The sequence below is a fragment of the Anser brachyrhynchus genome (assembly GCF_964034855.1).
Source record: "Anser brachyrhynchus genome assembly, chromosome: 9".
In the NCBI taxonomy this organism is placed as follows: domain Eukaryota; kingdom Metazoa; phylum Chordata; class Aves; order Anseriformes; family Anatidae; genus Anser; species Anser brachyrhynchus.
Genome location: NC_137703.1, coordinates 20,640,498 through 20,656,252, shown reverse-complemented (window position 1 = coordinate 20,656,252; position 15,755 = coordinate 20,640,498). Strand labels below are relative to the sequence as shown.

At 40.2% G+C, this 15,755-nt stretch overlaps 1 protein-coding gene across 5 annotated transcripts in view; it reads right to left on the bottom strand.

Annotated features, from left to right (window-relative positions):
* Nucleotides 1-15,755, bottom strand: part of PXYLP1 (2-phosphoxylose phosphatase 1) — a 63,577-nt gene that overhangs the window by 26,656 nt on the left and 21,166 nt on the right. For 4 of the 5 annotated variants that reach the window (XM_080605205.1, XM_080605206.1, XM_080605203.1 and 1 more), the window contains exon 2: nucleotides 11,544-11,675. In XM_080605205.1, the coding sequence (XP_080461331.1) occupies nucleotides 11,544-11,622 (79 nt within the window). In that variant the 5' untranslated portion in view covers nucleotides 11,623-11,675. Of the gene's footprint in view, nucleotides 1-11,543; nucleotides 11,676-13,624; nucleotides 13,648-15,755 lie in introns of those variants that run through there. The other variant, XM_080605207.1, reaches the window with a different exon arrangement.

Here is a 15,755-nt window from a genome sequence, read left to right as displayed (position 1 = left end):
CCAGAGATGACAGTCATTTTCCACTTCTCCTACCAAAGTGAAAACCTACCCCGTATATTTTATTTTCCTACTACGCTGAAACACTAAAGTTTTTAACATGGAAAAGATTTATATTTCCATCAATTACATGCCCTCTTTTCTTGTATATGTGTGTGTATATATATATATGCGAAATAAAGCTTCTCCTTGCAAACTTCTCACTAATTACCTCACTGCTTGGCTTCCCAGCCCAATTGAAGGAGAGTGGGAGGAGGTTCCTGCTAGACATCTAGACAAGCTAGACAGATTTCCTGCCCTTTAAACATTTCACTCAAGTCAGATACTGCTCATGCTCCAGGTTATTTAGTGACATGATAAAAAAAGCCCCACCACTGCTTATGATTAAACTGTTCTGTTAGTCCCCAGCACACCACAGGCTTGTTCAGGACACACACGAGAAGGGTTGCATAAACACGATGCTAAAATGAAGTAATTCCTACCAACACATCTGCATAGCTGCCGCGTCTCACCAGGCTGGGATCACTCGATCAAATCTGTGTCCTGAAGACCACTGGTTTAAGTAAACAAAGGCTAAAGAGGTTTTATGGACTGAAAGCACGGCTTTATAAATACAGCGGATGCAGCCATTATTACTTATCTAAAAAGATTCATGAGCACAACAATAAGATTTTAAAGCTCTGTCCTGCTTCTGTCTACAGAACTCAGCAACTGGTAAATTAACTAATCTAGTTGAATTATCCTGGAACAGATTTTCAAAACAGCTTCTATCAGCTGTATTCAGAGATTGTTATCAGCTGTTCCCATTCTCATACTATTGTCTCAAAATAAAGGTCAACATGAAAAGGTAGCTCCAGGACACAAAACACTGAACACCACTGCCATAATTCGCCTGTGGGTGGTGACCTTTATTTTAAGTTAAAGACACTCGTTTCTTTTTCTCCTGTATATTTAATGGATCTGACAAAAACTGGAGCAGGAAGCTGTGCAGCACCGATTACATAATGACTGGAAAAAAAAAAAGATTCTTGGCAGATTTTGCATGAGAACTGAGCACAGAGGCCAACTACACAAAGTATTCAGCACAGCAGAAGAAAATATGTATTTTCTCAAGAACGTGGACTGCAAACCCTGTGTCTTCAGCGTTCTTTTCATCTACAGCAGCTGAAAATTACACAAAATATGGCCCATACAGAAGAGTTCATGTCAGTTCAGCAGCTGCTCCTGTTCTCTTACCTGCAGTATATCGCTAATGCTTTACAATTTTGGCAGGGTCTCTCTGCTGTTGAAACATGCATACCCTCTGACTTATTCTCTACGGAATTCGCTAACTCTTGCTACTAAGCTCACATTCTTCAAATGGATAAGAACTGGAAGTGTGCAGTATTGCTCTCTGTCATCCTAGATAAAATGTTTTTCCCCTCCCTTTGAAGACCAAGCGATAGGAGCAGAGAGTAATTTAGAGCTTCAAGAGCAGGTGGCTGCCTCTTTTCCTTAGCACTCTCCTTAAATGCCATCCCAAAAACTCAGAATGACTTCTTGAGTCAACTTTTATTAAAGCATATACTAGAACATCTAGATACTGAAACAGAAAAGCAAGAATATGTAAGTAAAACAAACAGAAATAAAAGGACTTCAAAGCGCAGCTTTGCCTGCCCAGTACACCCTTACAAGCATCATTCCCTCAGTTTGAGCCAGCACATCAGCAGCTTTTGTGGCTGCAACGAGTACTGTACATCAGCTCACCAGGCCAAGCATTTTGTCACCTCCCAACAGAGCTGCTTGCTGTGGTTCTCAGCAGCATCTCCGTTTCTTCACACCTGCGGCAGTTACAGTAATCTCTCTTTCTCCCAAAGGACTACCGCCCAAAAGTCAAGATAAAACAGAAAGCCTGCGGTTCAGCCACAGCCTTTGCAAAGGCTCAGGATGCAAACTGTTTAATATGTTAATGTCATCAGTCAAACACAATCCACAGACATCTGGTGCTTCCCTACATCGGTGTCCTTCAAAGACACAAAGCCTTACAAATTCAAATCAATATTTTAACTACCGCATTAAATTAGCACCTTTCTGTTTCACATCTAATCCCAACTGTTTTCTGTCCACGAACCGACCTGCTCGAGGAAGTGATCTCAACACCATATGCCACTGCAGATCCACGCCAAGCCAGCTCACTTGTTTGTCCAGCGAGCTGCCGCAGACTGGCTAGCAGGAAACCCCACAACAGCGTATTTAACGCAGTAGTGCCTGATAGATTTTTGTGCTGGGGAAACTTGTAATGAAAGACGCAGTCATCAGTCTTAGAAACTCAGAACAGCTCCCTCTGGAACAGAATTATCGATGTCTGTAGCTGTAAACCAGGTTGGAGGAAGCTGGTGAATCATATTTCTTGTCTTCATCCAGTATTAATGTGCACAGTTGGTAAACCCAAATTACACCATGGACCTAGGGCTTCCATCTCTTTTAATCCAACCATCTCCCAAAAATCATAAAGGGAGATCACTTATATTTTCCAAGATTTCATATTTCCCTGTATCAAGTCCACAAAAGCCTCAGCCTTGTAAACACCCCACCTCATTAGCAAACAAACCACAATGCCATTTAGTATGTGTAAGCACTGCTCTTCTCCCAGTGAGCTTCAAAAACTTACAAAGGAAGTAACTTTGGGAACAGAAATTACATGCTTTTCAAAAATCTTCATGGTCAAATGAAGAGACACTTTGGATCAAAAAAGCCACTCTATCATTCAAAAATGAAAGCCCAGCAAAAACAGAGATGAAAGGCCAAAACCACCAGCAGATAAATTGCAAGAGGAAAATTAAGAGGCCTAAGAAGAAACATGAACAACTATCTGAAGAACATTAACATCTGAAGAACTTTAAGTGTATCTCAAACAAAGGGCAGTGAGCAGTTATTGTATGAAGAATCTGCCCACAATTGATAGCATTTTAATAAAAGCTCTGATAAAAGCAAGTAAGAGGGCTAACGTTAGTGCAACTGATTTGATTGTGAACTCTCAGAAAACTGATCTCACATTACAGTGGTCAGCAGAAATTAACAGAGGGCTTGTACTAAAACAAAGCAGCGTGACAAGGCTGTCATTACCTTAAGTGTAATGTTATAGCTTAAGACACTCAGGTTTTGCTTTGATCACATCATCTTTGTAAAACATGATTAAAAACAAATGTACAAAGGAAGGCAGCATACAGCAAGGGAACGAACAGCTGACAAACTGTACCTGGAAAAGAAAAAGCTGTCAGGGATGAGAATCGCTTTCCGTTGCCTAGCCAGCAGAACAGAAAAGCTCACCAGGGATGGAAGAAGAGTGGCACGACCAGGTGCTGGCAATCTCTGCCGTTCCCAGCTTGCCCACAGGCGAGCAAAGACCAAAGCTGCACAAAGCGCATCTCCCAGGCAGCCTGGAGCAGGCAGCGGCATGGGGGTTGCATCCACGCAGCTGCCACCACAACACTGAAATCCAAAATCTTGAAAATAGCAAGGCAGAGCTAGAATACAAACTCTGCACAGAGGGGGCCATATTCCTAGGAGAAGTAAGGGCTTATATAAAAGCAGACTTCACCTACTTGAACTAAACCTGAAACACCAAACCAAACATAAAGAATTTAACAGCTGCAAATGGAAACAAAACAATCCCGCGCTATTTATCAGTAAGGCCCCACAACTCAGAATCAAAGACCATAAGGAATGAAGAACAGAGAACTGCACTGGCAAGTGAGTGTTTCCTTCAGTTGATCAGGGTAATGCTCCTGAAATTATAAACAGCAAAGAAACGAGGTATTCATGCAAAAAAAAAAAAAATCTGATCTACTGCTACTAATATTTTAGGTTTTAAGGGACCTCTGCAGGTCAACTGGTTCACTCAAAGTAGGGCTAAATCAAATCTGGCTGCACAGGGCATTGCCCAGTCAAGTTCAGCTAGAAACAGCTCAAAAGTTACCCGGTGGGCTAAAACCGCCTGCCACTGGGAACGATAGTAGACAGACATCCCTAAGGCCTGGTTATGACCAAGCAACCTGTAAAAGAAAAAAGTTCCAATTTCTTTGCTGTCCCACATCTTAGTTCAAATTAGCCTTCATCAAACTGATACAAATTAAAATACAAATTGCCCTCGTCAGAAAAAATATACAAGTCAGTTACAAAGACAAACTACTGGCCTGTAGATGAAAGTTAAAAAAAACAAATAGCATAAGAACAAGAAATACACCCCATATATATAAAAAATAAAAAAGAACAGCCAGTACTTCTTAAAGCACTGCAGAAAATCTGAGCTACTTATTCTGTGTACTGCCTGAGCTACTTATTCTATGTACCCTATCTCAAATTGTCTGCAACTGCAGTGATGCCATTACAGCCCCACGCAGCGATTCCCCAAACCCCTACCAAATTCAGAACAGACTAATACAACGCATACAAGCTCACAGAACTGTAAACAATTACATACCCAAAGAGGCATGGCAAAGAAAACTGCGAGTCACCAGAAGAAAGCACTGTGCTGTCGTCCCCTCCCTGCTTTCCCAAAAGTCTACTACACCTCCACACAGAAGTGTACGTGGGAAGTAGCTGTGCAGAGGGCTGCTTCAGCATTTGGTCTAAGGCTTCAGGGGCAACAGAGCTTGCAGCATTTACATTGGCACAACACCGATTTAAAAAAAAAAAAAAGAAAAAAAGGAGCCCGGTTCACTAAAGAGTAAACCTGTTCCCTTCCTATTATTAAAGTTCATTTTCCTTCGTTGTTTTACCATTCATGTGAAATTCAAACAACTGAGCACAGGAACATACTTTTGAGACTGTCCTTAAATTTCTTTAATTTCATAGTAAAAATAAAAAAAAAATTGCAATGTTTAATAATTATTAAAATATTTAATTTCACAGATTTCAATGTTTTTAAACTTTCTTGCAGATATTGGAACCAGGATTCAAGTTGGATTTTGAGAAAAAAGATGCTAGATGGTTTTATTATTTTCCAGTCTTATTTCCTTCCCTGTAGTATTTAACCCATTACTGTAGTAAGGATTTGCAGATGCCTAAGTATTGACTTGCAGTTAGTTCTTGGGCTTTATTTTTATTTAAAATAATTTATTTTATTATTTATTATTATTTATTTATTTATTTTATTTAAAGTATTCGGCTTTATTTACAAGAGCCTTCAACCATACACTTTAATGGCTCATATTAATTTGTGTAAATACGGCTCAACTAACTGTGAACTAACAATGGATGGAGCCAAAACATGTATTTAATAAAGATTTATGAAGTTCCGTAGCCTGCCAAGTAACTTCTACTGGTCAAATCCCATCTGAAGCAACTTAACCTCACCTATACTTAAAGCTGATATTTTAAAATGATTTCTCAGTTTTTGTGGGAGAAAATAAGACTGTCCCATAGTATCATTCTGATGTATTCATCGTGTCTCATCCCCCTATAAGTGAGAACTACTGCAAAATGCAAACATGCACCCTGATTCCTGAACAACACATTACAGAACTTTTTAAGAATCACAAAAGAACAGCTACTCTTCATTTAAATATACAGTTACAACTATCTTTAACAAAAAAACATGTTTATGAGTAGTTTTCTTCATTCACTACTAAAACGTACACAGCCTTGGATATATTATTTGTGAGTTGTTTTTCCCTTTGATCTTAAATATAAATTAGTACTTTAAAAAAAAAACACCCGTCTTATTAGTGGACAATCTGTCATGCTTCTGAGCTTGAAGGCAAAATTCAGGAAGGGAGATACTGGTCTCTTTTTAATTCAGTATGCTGGCAGCACATGACAGAAACCAGTTGTCTGCTTCAAGACTTCCAAAGTTGCAACTTTTTAGATATGGTTCATTGTAATAAATAAGAAGAACGTGACACTTTCTTTTCTTACACTGAACATGTTATGTATTTAAAATAGGTCCAAACTGCAACGCGGCTCCAGCTTCCCGAGCTGAGGAAGCACATCCTGCTTTGCCAGTGGAAAGGCTCGACAGGGGCACTACGCCCCTCGGCTTCCAAATCTATTCTCATCTGCCAGTCCCTGCTGGGGCCCCCTTTCTCAGACCAGGAGAGCGTCCACCGCGCTGCAGCCTCCCTGCAGCAGGAGCTGGAGTGAGCAGAGGCAAGGATGCTGAGCTGAACTCCAACTGCTTCCACCTGATCTTGCACAGATGTATCTGGCCACAAAGCAGGGATGCACACAGCAGCAGCCACGCCAGAAGGGTTGGGATTATTAAAGTGAACTAGCTTCCAAAAGGGGCTGTGCAGCAGCACAGCAATCATCTCCTACAGACAACAGCCTGATGGGATTGCATATGGTGCTCTTACTGGTCCTCAGAAAATATGAGCAGCCCGTAGCACTTGGGCCAATAAAAAAAACCTCACTACCTTTCCTGGTGGAGAATCCTGTCTTCTGTTTCATATAACTCATATATACAATCAAAATCTCAAGTGCAAAACCAGGCAACAGAAAGTACAGTGAAATAAAATTTATTGGGAAAAAAAAAAGTCACATCCAGATGTGCTGAAAACAATGACGCTCAAGCCTGACAGCTGCTGACATTTTAGAAAGCAGTGGCAAATACCAAAATGCTTTTCTATAGAAAGACAGGCCTGAGACTGACCAAAGTATCATGGTACTGAGGGTAACAAGCTTCACGTAAGTAGAGAATTCGTATATGCAGGATCTGCCTGAGTGCCAGAGCCTTAACAATTCCACAACTGCCTGAAGCAGGCTCAAAGGAAAGTCTATAATTTATGGCCTCCACAAGGGTAAAGAGTTAGTAGAAAGAGATGCTTTCCCAGTGTAGTTTTAGTCCTTTTGTATTGACTATTTTTCTTTAAATACACTTGTTTTATTAAAAAATATATTTACAAGCATTTGACTAAAAAATAAAAATCCATCGTAATTGTCAAGTAAACTTGACATAGTTCACATACTGCATCGTAACAGCTAACTTTTAAATTTCCTTTTAGTTTGGTTTATTCAAGGTAATTTCAAATATATGTAACTCATTGAAATATCCTGTAGAGACCCACCTTCAGGCTTCTGCAGTCACAGATGTTTTAATTTACTGGAAGGTTTGTGCATGCCCAGTAATTGGGTCCTTATGTACTACACCAATCTTAAGGGGTGAAAAAAGAAAGATAATCTCCTGTTTCTGTGCTGATCTGAGCTCTAACCAACATAATTGATGTTGACAGGGTCCTAATGTATGCCTTTCCCCCCTGTGAGGCTGCATGACCACAGCCTGGCTGACACAACCCTAACATCAAACTCGAATCTAGCTGAGCTGCCATCCTGTTTCAGTACTGTAAGAACTCCCCCAGCCACTGTGTTTACAGTCTCTTTGCACTGCTCTTGTCGTTTTACCAAGCACAAAGTAGGAATGAAGACTTAAATCACTGCAACCTTCTCCTGTAGTGAAAAAAAAAAAGCACAAAGCATCACAACTTGCATTCACTCTGTTTGTATGGAAATAAAATACGCAGTGCTGGTCAACTTGATTACAACCACAATTTAGAGAGACAAAAAGAACAGTCCACTATCTAGGACAGGTCATTTCTCCATTCTGCAGTTTTACTGACAAAGCAAAACAGGTAAGTTTTTAGTTGTACCACCAGGACGTTAGGAGAGCAATATTCCAGCACCCGATGGAATGGCATTCGATCCAGCAAGCCAATCCAGCATATGTTTGACAAACGTGAGCTGCCTGCTCCACAGAGCTGCCTTCCACACCACTCGTACCACCGTATCCCAGACACAAAGCAGAAGACAGCTTCTGCTCTGGTAAGAGTGGGCACTGACAACTGGTTCATGTCAATCCACTGCAACTATTGCAGGGGCAAAATATTGACAGCACTCAGAACTGTTGGTTACTCTCAAAACAGATTTGGGGGAAATTTTCTCAATGGTCTACCCTGTAAGTTAAGCACTAGTAGAGAGTATGCTCTAACTGCATAGAGCACCAGCCATGGGAAAACCACAGGAAAGGAGATTAGTTTAGACCAGAAATCAGAAACCACTGTAGAAAAGAAAGGGTCTAAGAACAAACATCAAAACAGGAAGCAAAGTGACCTGGGTCTGCCCCAGCCTACCAGTATTGAAGACTCTGACAGCCAGTATCAGTTGTTTTCCCCGCTGTTTGTCTTCCTTCTGTATAAACTTCAGATGTGACAACTGTTAGCCCTCAAACAACTGCCTTGGGACTTGCTCTTACAAGAACGGATGGACTTGCATTAGGACTCCTGACACGTATGACACCCATCATCTCCACTTCATCGTGGCTGCAGAAATCGCTGCTTATGAAGCAGCTCCAGACCTTCCACAACACAGTCCATTAAAGTAAACCAGCATCAATTTCCGCCTGACCTGAAGTACTGGGCTGCCAACTGCCGCAAGCAATGCCTGAACCCTTTCAGCTCAAGCGGGTAGTAATCTTGTCAGCCATCCCCGTGTGCTCTGTTTGTGACACTGATTGGGAATCTATGGAAAACCCTCTGAACTTGGGTCTTCCCTGCTTGCTTCACTGCAGAATCAGCCACAAATCACAGGTCTGGCTTCAAATCGCTTCAGCTCAAGGACAAGAAGGAAAAGGTATCACGCTTCTACAGGAACTAGGCTCTGCCCTACAGCAGAAGGTTAAAAAAAAAAAAAAAAAAAGGAAGATATGTCCCACTTATGCAATCATGCATTTATGTTACTGTTTCGCTTTTCTAAACAAAGTTATGACCTGGAGGAAGAAACCCTTTCAACATTCATTGCTTAGAAAAGCAGTAGCATGTTTTAAGATGACCAGCCCTCTTCCTCAAAGCTGCACCCTGCTTGTTAACAGAGAATCACAATCTCACAACAGCCTAGAACATTCATTCCCACACCAAATGCTTCAGGAGACAGCTCCCATCATCCATGGGTGGGGCATTTTCCAAAGTCTAAATGTATTAACTCTCATTTTCATATTATATGCATATGAAAATGATATGTATATAATGAAAATTAAGTGTATATTAAATATACATATCTATATATTACATACACATATCATAGCCATTCTATGATGATTCATTTTCATTCCATGATCTGACTCAAATTATGAAGCAACATAACCAAAATTTGCATTAGGAAGCTTGGAGGGGATCAGAATTTGGAAGCTAAATTCTACAGTCTGATGAAAAAGAAAATAAGCATAGTGCTTTCAGAAAAAAACTTTATACAAGAAACAAGACTACATTACTACCACACTGTGTAACAGTGAGAATCAACAAACCTCTGAAATGTGTTATCTTAGGGTAACAGATTCAGTGCAAGGGAAGATGTTCAATAGGAAGGACCTCGCAATAGCTAAAAAGGAGAAAAATAGTAAATACAGATCTACTAAGTATGTAGTGACACAACAAATAGTTGGAATTTAAAGCAGCAGTAAGTTTTCTTAACAATGTTCTGGAATTTCTCAGGTAGGGATTACTGCTTTGTTGAGTCAGCACGTGGGTTATGTTCTAGTACTTGGGTCACTTTTATCAAAGCATCAGTTTTACATATTGGTATCAGTCATACTGACTTCTGCTGTAAGACAGAACTGAAACTATGCTTCCATTGACAATGTATTATGCAAATATTTAAGGAAATACTTGTGTCTGTTTCATCAAAAGCTCAAGTTCAGAATCAAGGATCTCCTTAGTTTAATACTAAACCACTTAGGAATAATAAATTAGAGGAGTATAAAAATTTACAGCTATCATTTATTTGAAAGCAGATCACGATGAACTCACAGAATCTGAACAATTTTGTTGGTTGTTGTGATAGAAGAGAATTTTGCCTTGGCTTTGGAAATGGCCTTTGTGACAAGTTTAAATTAACCTCTCTACAACCTGAAGCTGGCAGGAGTTAAAATATTAGGCTACTTAAACTACCTGGTCCCTGCTGGCCTGCCCTGCAGCTCTCATTCTGTAAAAATTTCTATATGCATTTTGGTATTGGCTCTAAGCTTCACAAGGGCTGCTTGCTGTAGCTTAAGTGCTTTTTAAAGCACTCCTCAAACTTCTTTAGCTCCTGGAATCCCTCTTGCACAAATATTATCTCCAAATTAATTGGAAAATTAACTTGCTCTTTTGATAAAAAGTAATTTACTTCCCTGTATACTTACCTTCTCTAAATACAGCTCATTTTTGTGAAAAAATCAGTTTCATACTTCAGCTGAGGTTCCTCCAAGACCTTCACCCTACACACAATTCTTATCCAAGCATACAATATCAGGCTTTAGCCATAAAAAGCCTAAACTGATTGCAGCAAAACAAGCTACACTCAGACCCAAAGGCATGTACTCACAGGAGGCTGAAAAAGCCATTTGGAGCCATAGGTTTCCGTATTACATGCAAACGAGTTTAAAGACAAAAAAGATACTAACAAAATCAAAGTGTTTTTCTGTTGTTGTTTTGTTCCTTTTTTTTTTTTAAATAGGAAGAAACTGTTCAATATACATAGAAGAAACTAAATCCAAAGTAATCTCTCTTTTTTTTTTTTTTTTTAGCCACAAGCCAGGAAATTACTCACTCTATGCAAACTGAAAAAAATATATACATCTATATATAGACCGGCAGAAGGCTCACAGAGCTTTAAAATATTCTTACATTAAAATCATATAATTTAGCCATAAACTGGTCTGGATTAGAAAGGACATTAAAGATCATCTCGTTCCAACCCCCTGTCCTGGGCAGGGCCCCCTCCCACCAGCCCAGGCTGCCCCCAGCCCCATCCAGCCTGGCCTTGGGCACTGCCAGGGATGGGGCAGCCTGGGCCAGGACCTCACCACCCTCTGAGGGAAGAATTTCCTCCCAACATCTAATCTAAACCTACCCTCTTTTAGTTTAAAGCCATTCCCCCTTGTACGAACACTGCACTCCCTCCCTAGCTCTCCTGTAGTCCCCTTTAGGTACGGGAAGGCCGCTGTAAGGTCTCCTTGGAGCCTTCCCTCCTCCAGGCCCAACAACCCCAACTCCCTCAGCATGTCTCCATAGGAGAGGTGCCCCAGCCCTCGGATCAGTAAATGACCACCCTCTGGATTGATCTATGATTAATTGATGTGAAGCAGACCATGATTTATCTTTTCTTAAATAAACCTAAGGATAAGCCAATTCAACTGTTAAAAGTTTCCTAATGTGAGGGCACAAATAAGGAGAAGTTCCAACCTCTTTCACAGCAGTTTTCTCAATCCTGTCTAGGCTGATGCAATGTAAAATACAAATTGCAGCAGGTTTTACCCCAAATGTGTTTGGTTTAATTTCATGGAAGGTCTAAGACACTTTCGATTAATTAATTGCACTACAGAACTAAGAATTTCTGAAATAGCCTTATTTGAAAATATTCTAGATTGTATGGATCCCTACATGGCACACAAAACTGTTTTAATTCTTACATTCACTTTCCTATTTTTGAAAACAAGTATTTAAATACACAAAGAATGCTTAAATGACATGTAAACATTGCTACTTTTTGAACATATCCATAGAGAGATGCAGACAAGACAAGGAGGACACACTTACAGAACTGTAGACTGAGGCTCAAAAAGGCTAGTAAGGCTGCCAAAGCCAGCAAGAACAGAAAACGGTTTCGGAAAAGCATTATTATTCGTTCTGCTTTCTCTTCATGGTTTCATCTTCATGTGTCAACAATTTCTGCAAACAACAAACAACAAAACATTGGCAAATATATTTCAGATGTGGGAGTATCAGTTAAATCAAAGCAAATTCAAATATCCTTTTGACAGTGTCAAGTTACTTCTTAAAGGCAAACACATAAGCTGATTCGAACTGTGAACAACAGTATCAAGAAGTTGTCTTGACCCAGTTATGAGATTACATTTCCATAATGCAGAACTTTCAAGTAAATAAAAGAACTCTGCCTTTTCCCATCAAATTATTTTCTCTTGCTATCACAGGGTTAATGCTCATACCAGAACACTGGCAACAATCTGAGATTCTCCGATCCTCTGAATCTAGTTGTTTATGACAGCACATCCAAATATGTTGACAGAAAATAACCTTTTCTGCCACCAATGTTTCTTCTTGCCCCAGAATTTATTTGCTGATGGAAATCAGCAGAAACTTCTCTTGCTTCTTTCCTGCTTTTGAGAATGCACACATGAGATTAATGCATCTCTCTTTATCAAAACCCTTCTGTACTTGAAAAACTACCCATCCTACCAGGATGGAGTTTTGAGACTGTCATTAGACTTGGCTTTATCAGTGCTCAGAGACTGAGATCAAGATCTTGGTACAATCACAATGTCAAAATTCCAGTACTTTATTCCAAAGATTTTTCTCATTAGTATTTGAAAACGTCTCATGAATTACTGAATTTCTTGTTTTTATCTATTGTGGTTAGTCCTAAGAAGAATTACTGATCTATGCATTGAGCCAAAGCAATACCTTAGTATTAAGCAATTATCATTACCTTAGTATTAAGCAATGGGACCCAGAGTGTAAGCAGTGATCTTTCAGAAATGAAGGAAGTGGGGACTAGTGGTGAAATGTTACATACATGTACATTTTGCTGGATTGAGGTCTCTCTGTCTCATTATACTTGGAGAGCTATCTTCACAGCTTTTGGGAACTGGAAAAACTGAAAGAACTGGAGGTTTTGAGAAGTAAGAAACCAGATCTATTACAGTACTTTTCCAAAATGCCAAGAGCGCCATAATTGGCATGTGCAAGCCGTAATAAAAGCAAAAAAAAAAAAAAAGTCAAAAAAGAGACAGAAGGAATGACTTTAACAGTGTCAGTTTCCCTAAATCATAGCTCATCCGGGAACATCTCAGTGAAAGGTATGCTGAATCTAAACTGAACTAAGCCACTGAAACTAAACAAAGCTGTGAAGGGTGGAAGGTATAAGGCTTGATGAATACAAAACACTAGGAGAGAATGAAGCAGTTAAACCAAACAGATGGAAGAACAGAAGGGGAACCACGGGAAAAAGCAAAATTAGACTTAGACAGGAGGAGAAGGTAAAACATTAAAAAGCTCTCACGAACAAGGGCTCTTGTGCACAGTCCACGCACAGGAACACAGTCGCTGCACAAACAGAAGTTCCATAAAAGGGGAAGATCACAAAACAGGAGGAAAAGGGGTAACACCTCAAATTGCCAAAATAGTTTAAATTAGTTTTCAACCTAGTTGCAAGATCAGAAGTTTCAAAACATTTAGTTTTAAATGCAATAGTTAAGACATTATTAACAAGGTAGAAAGATTTTCCTTTAAATATATTTGGCCTGCTAAGTTAGAAGATGCTGTGTTACAATTCATTAGGAAAAGGAACAGTTGCTGTTGAGTGACTGTTAAATAAGAGCCTGTCAATACAACTTGTCATCAGCTGTCACTTGATATCAAACTGCCAGGAATAAGGTGAGCGTACGTAAGACTGAGACCTGAAGCCTCTGCTCCTCAGTGCTGGCACCCAAGGAGCTCCCAGGTAAAACAGGACAGCAAATGCTACGTGAAGACAGCACGGTAGGCATTGCACCCAGTGATGGGAGCATTTAGAAGCATATCATAAGAGGGGAGCTAATATTAAAAAAAAAATAAAATAAAATAAAGCCTGAAGGGAAGAAAAAAAGAACCAACCTTACCTCCCCATAAAACCTCTTTTCCTACGCAGACTGATCACAAAACAAGCCACACAGCAGAACACATTTTGGGTCTTCACAGAATATACTACCACATAACCAGGGGCTTGTGTGTTGCAGAGCATCTGCTGCTAACATGACATTTGGAAAACATTGATCTATTTACTCTGCACACAGGCCAGAGTGCAGGTCATGCCCTAGTCTCGCCATGTCCCCTTGTAAGCTCTCAGTACTCAAAGGTCAGTTTTATCAACATCTGACAACTCCGCGTTCCTGCTCCCAGGTACGGGCTGTGGCTCTTTTCGGCAGAGCTAAGCAAGCAGCTGCTGCTTTCAGGGGTGACTGCACCACGCTGCTGCAACCGGCAGAGTCCTGCACCTGGAGGACTACCCTGGCAGTAGCTTCTGCAGCGTGCCAGGAAGGCATTGATTTATGTTCACCTCTGGTGAGGATCTTTTGCTCAAGAGAGAATGCAGGTCTGGATAAAGAAGTCCTACAGAACCCAGAGCTTATTTAGGCAATGCTAATTGTAAGCATGACGTACATAAGCAGCCTAGATATTCTGAAGAATAGTTGTTCAGAAAACTAAATGCAGGTAATTGCTACTTCTGAGGCCCCTTTTGCAGTAAAACTACCTACCTGCAGAACTTTCTTCGCTTTTCAACTTATTCCAAAAGTCTCAATTTACCACAACACGCCAGAATGACTCACAGTGTTTACAGCACCCTCAACCCTTACCTACTTTCACAAGACTATGCCAAACCTGTTCTAATGTAAGGTTCTAGCTTCTGCATGCTCAAACAAGGGCAAAAACAGCCTTACACTTAAAGGCCAGGCCTCGACTAACCCGCAGCTCCCCGGTCCAGCAGCTGCCGTACCCATCCCACTTAGCTCAGCACCGCCAGGGCGCTGCCCCGTAGTGCTCCATGTGCAACCTCCCGCCCCGGCACCTCCTTGGCTGCAAAGTAGAGAGACTTTTTTTGCAGGGTTAATTAGCCAAGTCCTCTCCTTTGATTATTTTTGGTCAGGCTCTGAAAATACTTACAAGATCAATGCTTTCAGCGCTCATACTAAGTCTGATGTGACACTAAACCACTGCTCCTGAACTCCTATACCAATGTAGTGATACTGTTATGTCCTCTAAATTATCTGTATCCATCTAGAATGCAAACCTACTACATGGCATGAAGTGCAAGCACATTATTACACTGAATCACAATGACAGCTTAAAAAATTGATTTGATTAAAATAGCATGTCTCCATAAATAATCAATAGTACTCTTCAAAGTCTGCCTCAATAGAATCACTTTATTTATGTGATATGGCACATCAAAATGACACACCACTGAAATACAAGCAAGCAAAAGTGGTCACAATGAAACAGCAAAGAGAAATAATGCTATCTTCCTTTTCTGAGGTCACTAAGTCTGAACCTAACTATACACCGAAGACAGATACAAGTGTATTTTGTTGCACACTTATACAGCCTACCAGGGAGAGCAAAAAGCCTACAGACATTAAAAAACTGATTTGGAGTAACATTCATAGATAGCTTCAGAAAAATTCATGAAAGAACACAGGGACCCACTTAACAGTATGATGTCTCTATACTGCAGAAGACAACAACCAACTTGAGAGTTTTTTTTATTGTAATTGTTTTTAATGCATCTTTCATCTTTCTTCTACATCTGCAGTTTATTTTCCAACACAAGCCCTGTTTTGAAGGAATCTAAAATGAAGGTGACAGCACCAGATGCAATTATAATGAAGACTCCTGCCTTTACTTTCACGTTAATGAGTGATGTTCCATCAATTATTCCCCAGTCATTTGGCAGCTGACTACCAGGCAGTATATTTGTCATCTACTAATTGCCTGAACATTGGACTTCTGGTTCATTCAGACAGCTGAAGAACTTCATGCTCTTAAAAAAGAAGCTGCAAAAAATATCTGTGTAAGCAAGCGGCACAAGCCAAACCTTCTCTTTGGTGATTCAAAGGACTATTTTCTGTTGCTATTGCTTTTGATTTTGCGTTTTGTCCTGTAGGAATGAAAAACAGTGGCTGGTATCTTGTGGTTATGACCAAATCCACCACTGCTACAAATATCTAGGAAAAGCAATAGAGAAGGGAAGGA